At 36.7% G+C, this 12,524-nt stretch overlaps 1 protein-coding gene across 11 annotated transcripts in view; it reads left to right on the top strand.

Moving 5' to 3' along the window:
- Window positions 1-12,524, top strand: part of SYNJ1 (synaptojanin 1) — a 69,303-nt gene that overhangs the window by 50,705 nt on the left and 6,074 nt on the right. For 5 of the 11 annotated variants that reach the window (XM_037376357.1, XM_037376349.1, XM_037376359.1 and 2 more), the window contains exons 27-31: window positions 3,934-3,981; window positions 5,655-5,693; window positions 5,788-5,858; window positions 9,432-9,540; window positions 10,811-11,031. In XM_037376357.1, the coding sequence (XP_037232254.1) occupies window positions 3,934-3,981; window positions 5,655-5,693; window positions 5,788-5,858; window positions 9,432-9,540; window positions 10,811-11,031 (488 nt within the window). The remainder of the gene's footprint in view (window positions 1-3,933; window positions 3,982-5,654; window positions 5,694-5,787; window positions 5,859-9,431; window positions 9,541-10,810; window positions 11,032-12,524) is intronic. The other 6 variants (XM_037376358.1, XM_037376352.1, XM_037376360.1 and 3 more) reach the window with 2 other exon arrangements.

The raw sequence follows: 12,524 nt of genomic DNA, 5'->3' as shown, positions 1-12,524 counted from the left end.
AGAAAATAATTCAAAAGCTTTGAGCAATCTCAGAAAATAAGTAAACTATATTGCGTAATGTATAAGTATCAGCTAACTTATTCTGACATCAGGTGGAGAGAGGGAGGAGGTAATGCCAAAGGCTTAGAAAATAGCCAATTTATACTTAATGTGCAACATACGTGAGATTTAATACATTGTACTACTTCAGTCCTATAGTTTTGTGTGCACTGACACAATCCTGTTTGCCTAGTTTTGTCTCAATTGTGCAAAGACTAGCCTTCTTTTTTTACCCTCTTTCCCAACATAGCTTTCCATAAAGAATTGTAACTTGCATAAAGCTTGCTTTTTATGCAATCTTTTAAAAGAGATTGTGTTTTGTTTTCTTTCATCTATTATCCTGACCTAATGCTCATCCCACTTTTTCTGTCCTCTTCATTTTCCACTCATGGCACACATTTATAAGACATAATACTTTGTTTTTCAGTGGTACCTGAGCTCAGCTGTGAGCAAGCTAGCACAGGACTGGAAGAAGTATAAATGTCAGTGTGTTACTATGCTTGGGGAAATGGTGTCTGTTTCTCCTGCCTTGAATGAGGCTTCTAAAGCACTGAGAAGATATCCCTGTGTACTGTATAAGTGTTATCAAACTTTGGTTTTAGACTTCTGTAGCACATACAAAGTGATATTGATCATATCTTTAAAATTGTGCATTAGCAGTGGTTTTTTGCTCATGTGTTTTAACCTTTTTGCCCTGGAGTGCTTCACTCCCTTCAATGCCCATAACATTTATTCAAATGGCTCAATATGCTTTGAAATGGGACGGGATTTAGGCATCTAAATTGGGGTTTTTTGAGAGTCTGGTCATACTTTACATCAGAAGTAACTTAGAATACAAGGAAACAAAGCTATGTACTCATTGCAGGGGTTTGCAAAGTGTAGAGGTTTTGCCTGCTAATACAAAAGAGTTCCACTGAGGATTTAATAAGGTCTCAGATATTTATAGTCGCACTCTGGTCACCCAAGATTTTTTGAAATAAATTACAGGGTAAATTCTTACAGAACATGAAAAGTTATGAAGGCTGATAATTTTCAATTACTTGAAGTTTTTAAAATAAAATTTTGGGTTTTTTTCTCCTTAATAGTATTAGTCAGACTTTTCCTGATTAATGCATGAAAAGCTTATAGTTGTCTTTTATCATTGGTTTAAACTGTTAAAATGGGGTTAAGATTGAGAGAATGGACAGTATTTTCAGTATATACAATAATTTGGATAAAATGCATTACATTTTCATGTGATTATCCTCCAAATTAAAAAAATAAACCTAGAAAATACAGTAATAAAGTGGACATTAAAAAAATGCAAGTACGTTAAGCTATGAAAATACATGCACCCAAGCAGCAAGTACTTATTGATGTACACTGATATTGACAGTCACTCATTAAACTTAGCCTTGCAAGAACCATTCAACATCTTTTTCCCCTGTAGCTGGGTGTTTGGTTTTTTTTTTCAGAGCAGAGTTCAGATTGTTTGGGTGCCTTAGGATATGGCAGTCATTTTGAAAAAAACTTTTTTTGTTGTTTTGTTTTTTTAAATATGGGGAAGAGCACCTTTCTTCTTTTCTTGCTGAAGATGGAATGTTCAGTAATGGAGGAGACAAGAAGCCTTAATGCTAAGATAGTAAAAGCATTGTTCAAATGCAGACAAATGGCCTAGATTTCATATATATACACACACACGCGTGCATGCACATATATGCACATTTTATGTTGTGAAACGTAGGGGTTGTTTTATTTTCCGTTGAGCTAATGTGTAAATGTAATCTTTGCAAAACATGCAGTTCTGTCTAAAAGATGTCAGGGCATAAATTACGGGTTGTTTCTGTGTAAATCCAACCCCTTTCCTGAAAATACTATTTAAAACAAATATTTGATAACTTTACTTGCAAAATACTGTTTAAAACTGCAATAAAGAATCCAAGCTATATACAGACTACAGTAACAGTTTAAAATGATACCAAAAAATGTGAGATTAAAATCTTACTATAATGCCAATTGTGATTACATTATCACAGCACCAAAATTTTGCTTTATCACTGTTGAAGAGTATTATTACTAAGTGAAAATTGGGATATTTGACCTTTATGCCCTTTCTCTTCCATATAATGAATATTTTTACATTTGCAAAATCTTTTAAAATCCTTATGGGTAGAAGACTTTCTACGTGTGGTGCACCACTATAGGAATATATTGGTCAAAGAGGTTCTCTGCCTTCCTTCTCTGGAAAGGAGTTTACTTTATTAATCATCTTGCATAAACCAAGATTTGCTTAACAAGAGCATCCTGAAAATACCTATTCAAAGTATGGACTGAGTTGAGCTTTGGGAGAGGAAATTACAGAAGATCTGTGAAATGAACATGCTGGTTCCCTGCTCTTGGAGAGGTTTTATTGTGTCCATTTCCGTTAATACTCTAATTTGAATTTAGCTTTATGTCTCTGTATACCACAGAGGGTTCAGAGTTGTGTCCTGTACTCTGCTGGGCTGCTCTCCATCTCCCTTTATTTTCTTCCAGTTAGCAGGTAGGCTTCTCATAGCCTATGGATTACCACTTTCTTTTCTCCCCCCAGGATTCCTCTGGGTTACATAGGATAAGGGCAGAGCTAGTACCTGAAAGCAACAAAATGTTCTCAGGCAGTGCTGTCCTCCTTACAAACGCTCTCTGTTCACCGCTCCTCAGTGCTGCTTCTCTTACGGAGAAGTTCACTGTCAGGAACTTTTGCAATGGAAATCTAATGTTACTTGGCAGAGCCCAGAATTCACCCAGAATATATGACATATGCTAGTATTTAACATCTTTGAACCAGATGTTCAGCAAAACCAGAGAGCTGACATCTCTGGAAATAATCACATACCAGCCTCATCTGCAGTCTTCACTCTTCCTACTCTGAGTGACACCTCCACCCATATCTGACAAAATTCACAGCACTCTTTCCAGATCATAGAGAACTCCTGAGCAGATACCACACATTGGCACATGATGAGAAAGCATGAGGCTGTGTCATCGCTAAGGCAAAAGTTGCTTTTAAGGTAGGCTTCATGAACACTGGCTCCCTTTCCTTCCTCTATACTTGAGCCACTCCAGAGTTGCCAGATATTACTGTTACTTTTTCCTATGCGCATGCCTTAAGGATTTCTCCTTGCATACCATCTAGTGTCATCTATGTCCTGCCATGTTTTTACCATACAATTTTATGGACCCAGTATATGCTTGATCATATTGCAGAAATAAAATGATTCAGCATGGTTATGCATGATTGAAAATCTTCTTTCTCTCAATCTGAACTGTAACATCTATTATGCACCAGGTGATACAGCTTTCCCAAGTACAGAGTGCTGCTTGGAGATAACTTAATGATACAAATCTGTAGGATACAATGCATTATATAAAGTGGGAAACTTATTTCTTCCATAAAATTGCTTATTCAAATGTAGTCTTGACAGAAACATACTACATAGTATTCTCCTAAATTGCAGGAAGCGGGCTTAATGTAGCAAGATGTAACTGATGATGTACCTGTTTATTTTCAAGTGTTTGAGTGTAGGTATGTGCTCTGCTTTAGGAGAGTTTCAAGACTGACATTTAATACCATTCTGAATTGACAAAAGTTTGTGGAGAGTGAATACTGAAGAAATTAAATTCTCTTTCAACTGTAATGTAAAATCGAAATAATAGCATGTTTCTAAACATGATCGTACTTGCTGATCTCTAATTTGTATCAGTCTGGTTTCCCCATGCCATTACAAACAGTTATCTCCTACAAGTAACTATAATCTAGCAAGGCCATTTTTACATTATGTAAAGCTGTCTTGTGGCAGTGTTCTTTCTGGTTTTACTTTCTCAATCTACTGCTTTTCTTACGCAATGTACAGCTTCTCTTCTTTCTCTGAAAAGGTCTTGGAGCTCCTCCCAGTCCTGGGGTAGCTAGGAGAGAAGTAGAAGGTAACATAACAATTTTTGTATTCTAGAAACGGATTTCTAATTTAATACCTGAGCAATGTTATTTCCCTTGTGATACTAAAGGTGGTTTCATGAAGGTTTTTATTGTGTAGGATCTTTCTTCTTTTATGTAACATAGTTTTCAGACAGCCAAGTTGCTTCCTGTTTTTCAGTGGTGTGAATTGTTATAGAAGGCAGTCTTCATTATGAAAAATGAAGTGAAAATTTAGAATGTACTAATCAAGAAGAATGCTTTCAAGGCTGGCTCTCAAAATAAGTTATAGCTGACTGATTGCTAGAGAAATACTATACCTGTAACTAATAAGGAATCTAGGAAGCCTAATTTTTCACGAAGAACAACATATGTTCATATATTTTGGGGAGAGAAACTTCCATTTAACTAATTTAGCCTGTAAATTAATATTTTGTCTCTTTCCAGATAGCACAGTGTAGATATTTTGGTTCTGATGCCTATATGTGTGACATACATTTATGAAAAGCATTTCTCTTGCATTACTCTAGCTGGAGTATGTTTGTATAGTGCTGAATGGGTCCCGTTTTAGCAGTGCCAGCAGAGTCAAGTTTTTGGGTTTCTTCCTATACCCTCAGGAATGTGTCCCTTTGTAGCAAATACAGGTACAGCTATAGAAGTCCTAATACAGTCACGATCAAGATGTCCTCCTGTATACTGCAATTAATTTTGGCTATATCACTGGTTCATTTTTTTAAATTGGCAAAATCACTATATGCATAGAATAGTTCAGGTTGGAAGGGACCTCTGGTGGTTATCTAGCCCAACCTCCTGCTCAGAACAGGGTAAACTGGTGCCAGGTTGCTCAGGGTACAAGTTGCATTACTGAGAACTGTACCCAGAAACCCATTCTAACTGATTCTAAGAAAGCAGGGTTGTCTGACAACTGGAAGCCGATTTGATAAACTGTCTTATGTACCACAGAGTATTCCTTCCAGTTACTGTAACTGACATGGTGATTTTACCTTCCTGGGAAATAGGCAACAGAAACACAAGCCAGAATCCTAAACCTCTTTGCCTGTTAGAAATTGTGCACTTGTCTGAGGTAAAGGTAATTTTTTCATATCTTGCACTTCACAACTTGAATGTTGCATACAAGGTTGTCATTAGCATCAGCATGTAAATGGTGAGGTTGGTGCTGTAATATATTTATCCCGTAAACAAAGAGAGTAGGTTCAGGAAGTTTGGTGTAGACCCTGTAGATTGCTGAACCATGTGTAACTACAGATGCTCTTCTGATCGCATGATTTTTTGAATCAGCATGTTACATAAGTTCTTTTTGTTTTAAAGACTGCTGCTAGAATATTGGCAGAATATACTACAAAAGAAAACAACTACTTCTAGCACCATTGAGAACACAGGGTACCTGTACAAGTGGGTGCCTTTTGCTTGCAACAAATAGGAGGTGATTTGACTTAATTTGTAATTAAAAGGGTCAAATTACTTCACGTGTGCTGGGGGTTAAGAGTGTGCTAGAGTAACAGCTTAGTTGATGGATAGACTTTAGTATGTAACAGCTTTAAAAAAAAAAATCACTAATGTCTTTTTGCTCCCATTTCCATTAGTGATAATGTACTGTTGCCATATGATACCTGTTTTTAGCTTATCTAACAAAGATAATCTAATTTTTTTCCATGCTTCAAAGCACAAAAAAGTCCTGGAACACAAAGAAAAGATAACTTAGGTAATAGAAATACATGCTTTGTACTAATTATAATACAGAAAGAAGTTGATTTTGAAATATGTTCTAAGTCAGCAATCTCTGATATCTGTTCCAGTTCGTAATCAGCCTCCACCTTCAACTGGAATTTCAAGTGCAGGAACTGCTGGATATGGTGCAACCAGACCGGTAGGTATTCTGTCTTAAAATAATTCCCCCCTAGGTTTCTACAGTTTATGATGCTGGCAGTGGGGTTTTGTAAGTCATAACAGATGTAAGAGAACTGTGAAATTAACTAGTCATTTTACAGCTTATATGAGTTAATTCCCTCAGCAGTTCTTTTCTTTTGACTAAAAATACTCTAGAATATATGTACTGGACATGACTTTATTGTATTGCACTCTATGCAGTCATGTCATAGGCTCCCAAATAATACTGCATTTTACATCCACTTTCAAATAACTGCAAAGTGCAAAGTTATTCTTTGTATTGTGTGTTCCTGTTGACTACGTTGCTGATCTGGTATGATAAATTGTATCATCTGTGCTGATGCTGAGATGTATATCCTGATGGCAGTTAATTGCTTGCAGGCGGCTAATGTATTCTATAGGCAGTTGATGTATTATATTGCTGATTGCTTAATGTATAATGAAATTTTGTGCCTTGTAAAAATTAATTTTGATGAAGGTCTTCAGGTAAAAATGAAACATTCGACTTTTGACAAAACATTCAACAAACATTAGTACTGCATTTCATTCTTTTATGTGTGGAACTGAAGTAAGTGAATGAAGGAATTATGGGCGCTTGAATGCTTCACTACAAGCAAGAAATCAAGCAGTGGAAGACATCTGCCTTAGTTCTCTTCACAGCAGCAAGTAGGAACCTTGTGTTAGGGAAGGAGAAAGTGTTTTAATAGCTACAGGTCTTCTTAAAGAATTACTAAGAAATGGTATTGTTTGTTGATAATTCTTTAGAACTGCACAGTATTGCAGATAGAATTTTTGCAGCAGCTTGAAGGACTTTTTTTTCTATATCTACATCAGCCACAGTGTTTGTGCTTACTTTGTTTCCTCTGTTGTGGTGGTTCCAGGCTCTTTGACTTAGATCATACGTCTTTATACCTAGATGTTTTATAGACTAAAAAGCAGCAAAAGTTGGCTCTTTCCTACCAGTTTCTTGGTCATTAGAGAACTTTTGTTTTCCTTCCCTAAGGCATTTTGTTCTTCTCATTGGGATAATGTTCACAATGACACTGACAGGAGAGAGAGCACACATATGAGTCTTTAGTAAGGCTAAAAAAGCATTCTGTTTCCATAAATGTCAGTGGGATGGACACTGATGAGGCTTTTCACCTATCTACAAATACAACACCCTTTCTTTAATTCTTTATCTTTCCTTCAGGTAAAGTGATAGACCAGTTGTCAGGGATGAGAGAGAGAGTGAAGAAGCCATTAAAATAAAGATGCAACTAATCACAAGAGTTTAAGTTAAATCCATGTAAATTTGTTTTAGAAAAGGTTGTAGAGTCCTTTTCTACCTTTTAAATGTGCAGGGAACAGAAGAACGCTGCCAGCTGTGCAGAGATATCAGTGTTCTTGTAGAACTTAAAGGAGCTGTAGCTTACTGGTATTGCCATTTCTATTGTACTCTTGTACAGCATTGAAACCACTGAAAATGACTGTTGAAAGCCACCAGTGAAATCGCTTTTTGCTAATTCATTTTTCTCAAAGAGGTTGATTCTCACAGTGAACAGTTCTTGATCTTTGCACTTTTTGTTGTTTTCCCAGAAATGTAAAATGCCCTCTTCTAAAATTTGGGTAAAGAAAACCTGGTATACACAGGAGATAACGCACTAATTTATCACCATGTGCCTCTTTTTTTTTTTTTTTTTTTTTAATCTAGGGCCAGCACAGGATTTGCAGTTTCTAAATCCAAATAATTCAACAACAAAAAAAAAAATCTGGTGTACAGAAGAGACTCTACCAATATCTTGGAATTAACATAAATGCAAGAATTTTTGTTCCTATTGTCAAGGCAGAAAAAAAATGTAGTACTGTTCTCTTGTGCTATGCTTCTCAACACCCAGGCTGGATTGCAATTAGAGCTTCTTGCCAGGTTCTAGGAAGAGCCATGGTGCTGCAGTCACCAACATAATTTAATAGACAAAGCTGACTGCATCTCTTCTTTTGCAAACATTGAGATTTTTTTTTTTAAAAACCCAAGCAAACCAAACCAACCAAACAAACAAACCCCCCCCACAACAAACCAACCAAACAAATGTACTAGAAGGTATGAACAAACACCTTAAGATCTGCCTGGCTTTTCAAGCCTTATCTCAGTCCTTGTTTGGATTCCTAGTTGACGTGGCTTCCTTCCTTTCCCCCAGGTATTTTTTGGGCAGCATTTCATGGCAAGGACTCCAGGACCGGGGACAGCAGCTTCCCACCCTGTGGTCCTGAGGGATATTTCAGACTGCCTTTCTGTTTCTTTTCTGTTCCTTTTTGATGTATGTTTTTTAAAATGTGCTTTGGCATTTAATCCAATCATCCTTCTGCCTACTTTCAGAGTATTCAAAAAAATGATAACATGCATCTTGGCAACTAAAAGGAAGACAAATATTTCAGAGGTTAGGTAGTTTAAAGCATTTAGAAAGTTGTTAAATGGACTCAGCCAAGCATAATGAATCAGATGTTATACAAAGGCTTGGAAGTACAGTGCATACATTTAGTAAATGTAAGATCAAGGATGATACTTGTTTTGTAGTAGTGAATTTTCTTTGCTTGTTTTTAAATCATGTTTGTTTAGAGAGTTGTGTAACAGGGTTTGCTGCGAAAACCATTTCTAGAACATGTACTGTTACTAAGATTTTGTCAGAATATACCAAGTACACAAAATTTTAGAGGAAACAAATCTTACAAACTGTCTTGCCTCATGATCTTCCCACCCCCCCCACCCCTCTGAAATCTAGCATTTTTATTCTAATGTTTTACATTCACCTTTCAAGTGTGGTGCTTGTAATACACTTGGCTTCAGTTATAATCTGGAATAATTTTCATATTTCTCTGTAAATAATGATGTAGACTTTTAGATTTTGTTTTATGAGAGCATTTCTGTTCCCAGCATATTAACTTCTATTCCAACAAGTTTGGGAAGACTCCAGCCTTCAAATGAGGCCAAATGTATGTTTCATTAATACTGTTTGCTGAGGAACAGGAGTAACTGCCTTACAGTTAGCAAACATAAGTTTCAGAAAAAAGAACTAACCATTTTTTTTATGCATATCTTGGACTTCCACTATATAAAATTGACTGTAACTACTATTTGCAAATGGCAGGCTGTAATTATAGCCTAAAAAGTAGATGGCGTCTACAATCTGCATTGACGGTGGGTTGTCAATGTGACCTTACAAGATCTCCAAATAGATTAGTTACTGTTGGTTTTGTTGCTTACAACAATTTACAGACTTAGGTAGAATTAACTTATTAATACTAGCAAACTAATAAGGGTTTCTAGCATTGCTGCACAGGTAAATATTTATATAAAGTTGAAGACTTGTAAATATCCTTTGCTTTGAATTGAACGCTCATAATGTTTTGAGAATATATTATTTGCTTTTGTTTGAGTGTAAGAAGTTTATTCAGCAACTCTTATCAAATAATTTATTTTTCACAGAGTCCTAATTATCCTGAATCGTTCAGCAGTAGATGGCTACAGATCCAAAGTAGAACTAAAATACTTTCTTTTTACCAATTATTATGGCAGACTGTTCCACCTCGAGCTGGAGTTATTAGTGCACCACAAAGCCATGTCCGTCCCTCTGGGGGAAGACCAGCTCCTGAACCTCAGACCAAACCAGCTGAACCACCAAGGGGTAAGTTTACTTTAAAAGTTAAATATAAAGTTAAAAAGTACAAGCTCTGGTTTGAATGCTTTTCAACATCTGTTTTCAGCAGATGTCTTTGTTTTTCTCTATAGAAATTAAGATTCTTGAACATAGTAACATTTGGCAGTTTCTGCTAATCATCCACAAGTATTGTAAACCCTTATCAGATAATAGGCAGCAGTCAGGTGAGTTCTGGACCCATAGATTTCATCTTTTCAAGAGAAACTTCGATCAGATTGCTGTGGTTTGGTGTGAGCATATTGGTGTGTCCTGTCATGTGTGTTGATCACTGGACCATTCTCTGCACTGGTTGCTCTGTAATCATAATACCTGGAATAGTGTTTATGTTTGACTCTCAAAGCCACTTCCTAAACTTAAAGGGTTTTTAAAGTTGTATTAATATCAAAGTATGCATTTATAACAGTGACTTCCAAAATACTTTTAAATACAACTGAAGAACTGTTGTGGTTTAACCCTGGCCGGCAACCTGGCACCACGCATCAGCTCGCTCACTCCCCTCTCACCCAGAGGGAGGGGGAGGAGAAGTGGAAAGGTATGTAAAACTCGAGGGTTGAGAAGAACAATTTAATAACTGAAATAGAATAAAAATGAAAAAACAATAATAACAACGATGACAGTAACAGTTGTAATGAAAAGGGGGGAGGGAAAGAATAAAATCCAGAGGGAAAGGAAGAAAGGAACATGCGGTGCACAATGCTCACCGCCCACCAACCGATGCCCAGCCAGTCCCCCAGCAATGACCTGCCCACCCCGGCCACTCCGCAGGTAGATATACCAGGCATGGCATCCCACGGCATGGAATACCTCTGGCTAGTTCGGGTCAGCTGCCCTGGCTGTGTCCTCTCCTGATTGCTTGTGCCCCTCCAGCCTTTTTGCTAACATGGCCTGAGAAACTTACATCTCACACCAAAGCCAAAGTCTTACACCAAAGCCAAAACACAGCACCGCACTAGCTCCTGAGAAGATAATTAACTCCATCGCAGCTGAAACCAGGACAAGTACATTTAAGAATGACATGAGTTCTGATTCTCTATTTTGTATCTATAGTAATAATTTTTAATGCAGATATGCTGAGCTTTTGATGATTTCTAATCTAGTTGCCATGATCACTTGCTGTTCTTACAGCCCATTCTGCAGTTCTGTCTGCTGCTTCCATAGCCACATGTTCTCCTTCATGCTATTCTTAAGATTTCTGTTTGGTTCTTTGCAATGAAAAACACCCCAAATATACTTGCAGGCTCACCATTGCTTCCTGAACCACTAAAGCCTCAGGCTGCTGGACCTGCTCAGCCTACCACTCAGCCACCACCTGTGCTAAGGATGCAGGAGCCTCTGATACCTGTGGCATCGCATCCATCTCAGACAAGTGCCCCACCAAGTCTGGAACCCCCACAACCACCTCCTCGCAGCCGATCATCTCACAGTTTGCCTTCTGATTCAGCTCCTTCACAGCAGCAGGTAAGCAAAAAAACCCTTGTATACATGTGTTTTCATTATGTAAATTAACACAGCTTGAACTGAATGCTGTAGATTTGTGAGAAACTCCTAGAGCAAGCAAAGAAACAAAAATAAAGGTCAAAAGATTGGATTCAAAGATTATCAGGCTCTAGTAGTATAATACTTAATTGCTTATGTATTGTCCATGAGTAAATAACATCTTAAATACTAAATGTTTAACTTAAGATTTCTTATGACAGACTTACAACTTATGGACAGCTTGTTCTTAAAATTATGCTGCTGTTTGACGACTTTGAATGGAAAAATACTCAGTCTAAGAAATTTAATTTTATAATGACACATGCATGACAACTGTATGTTAACTAGCTAACGCAGGTTTTGATTATAAATCTTTATAGATTGCATGATGTGGTGCTTTATGTTGATGATTATTCATTGCAGGAAGATGATACTGATAAGATACTCAATAGAAATACATTTCTTCCCATTCCGCAATGTCAATTAAAATACAGAAACATATAAAACTTATCTGTGGGACGATTTAGTGTTATTTAAAAAAACCCCACCTTTTCTAGGATAAGCCATAGTTTCTTACTGCTGCTTAAAAATGCAGAAATAGATTTTCAGTGTTGTTTATATATACATAAGGCTAAACTTCTTCATTAAAGGCCAGTGCTTTTAGTTTTTACAGCCTCAGATGCTAGGCCAGATAACACACTATGTGAATAAAAGCATAAATTTATTGAAGCAATGGATTTGTGCCTACTTCTTACCAAGAGTAAATTTGTGCTTTTGTTTTTTGGTGTTTTTTTTTTTTTTTAAACATAAACCTAGCTGTGGCTATTTATGACTACCTAAACTCTCATCAGTATTTTAGATTTTACTTTATCTCCACATCTGAAGCCCACTTTCACTAAAGGAGTTAGTTAATACCTAGTTTGTACCACAATGAAGGGGCCAAATGCAGTCCTCAGGGAGTTGATTTTGAGTTTGAATTGAAAAAATCTTTAAATGTTCTTCCTTTCTTTCTGCTGAACTTCTCTCTCTGCCTGTTAGCTTTTTTTCATTTTGGAAGCTTAGGCCAAAAAATGGAGGATATTTGCAGATAGAATATCAGGACTTTTTGTAGTTTGTTGTGAAGTATGAAGTGTTGCCAGCAGAGAATATACATGGAGGCATAAGGTACTTGAGAAGGTACCAATTTTGTGAACAGAAACAGATTGCATTGTGTCACTTTTGAGAGCCTCACACCTTCTAAATGTAGTTTTACCACTAATCATTCTTTGAAAGAGGTGCAAGCAGTTCTTTCAAAATTGTTATGAAAGTTATGTTTACCTGTGTGTATACACAGCAATAAAAAATATGCTTAAGAACACTGTAAACAGGTTTTTGAGCTGTGTAATGCTGTGGCTATATTGTTAACAATATCCAACTATCTGAGTTTAAGTTATAGTGTAAGACTATTCTAGACTAATTTTCTCTTTGATAAATGC

This window comes from Falco rusticolus, chromosome 2, assembly GCF_015220075.1.
Source record: "Falco rusticolus isolate bFalRus1 chromosome 2, bFalRus1.pri, whole genome shotgun sequence".
NCBI classification, from domain to species: domain Eukaryota; kingdom Metazoa; phylum Chordata; class Aves; order Falconiformes; family Falconidae; genus Falco; species Falco rusticolus.
This window is presented reverse-complemented; position numbering and strand designations above follow the sequence as displayed.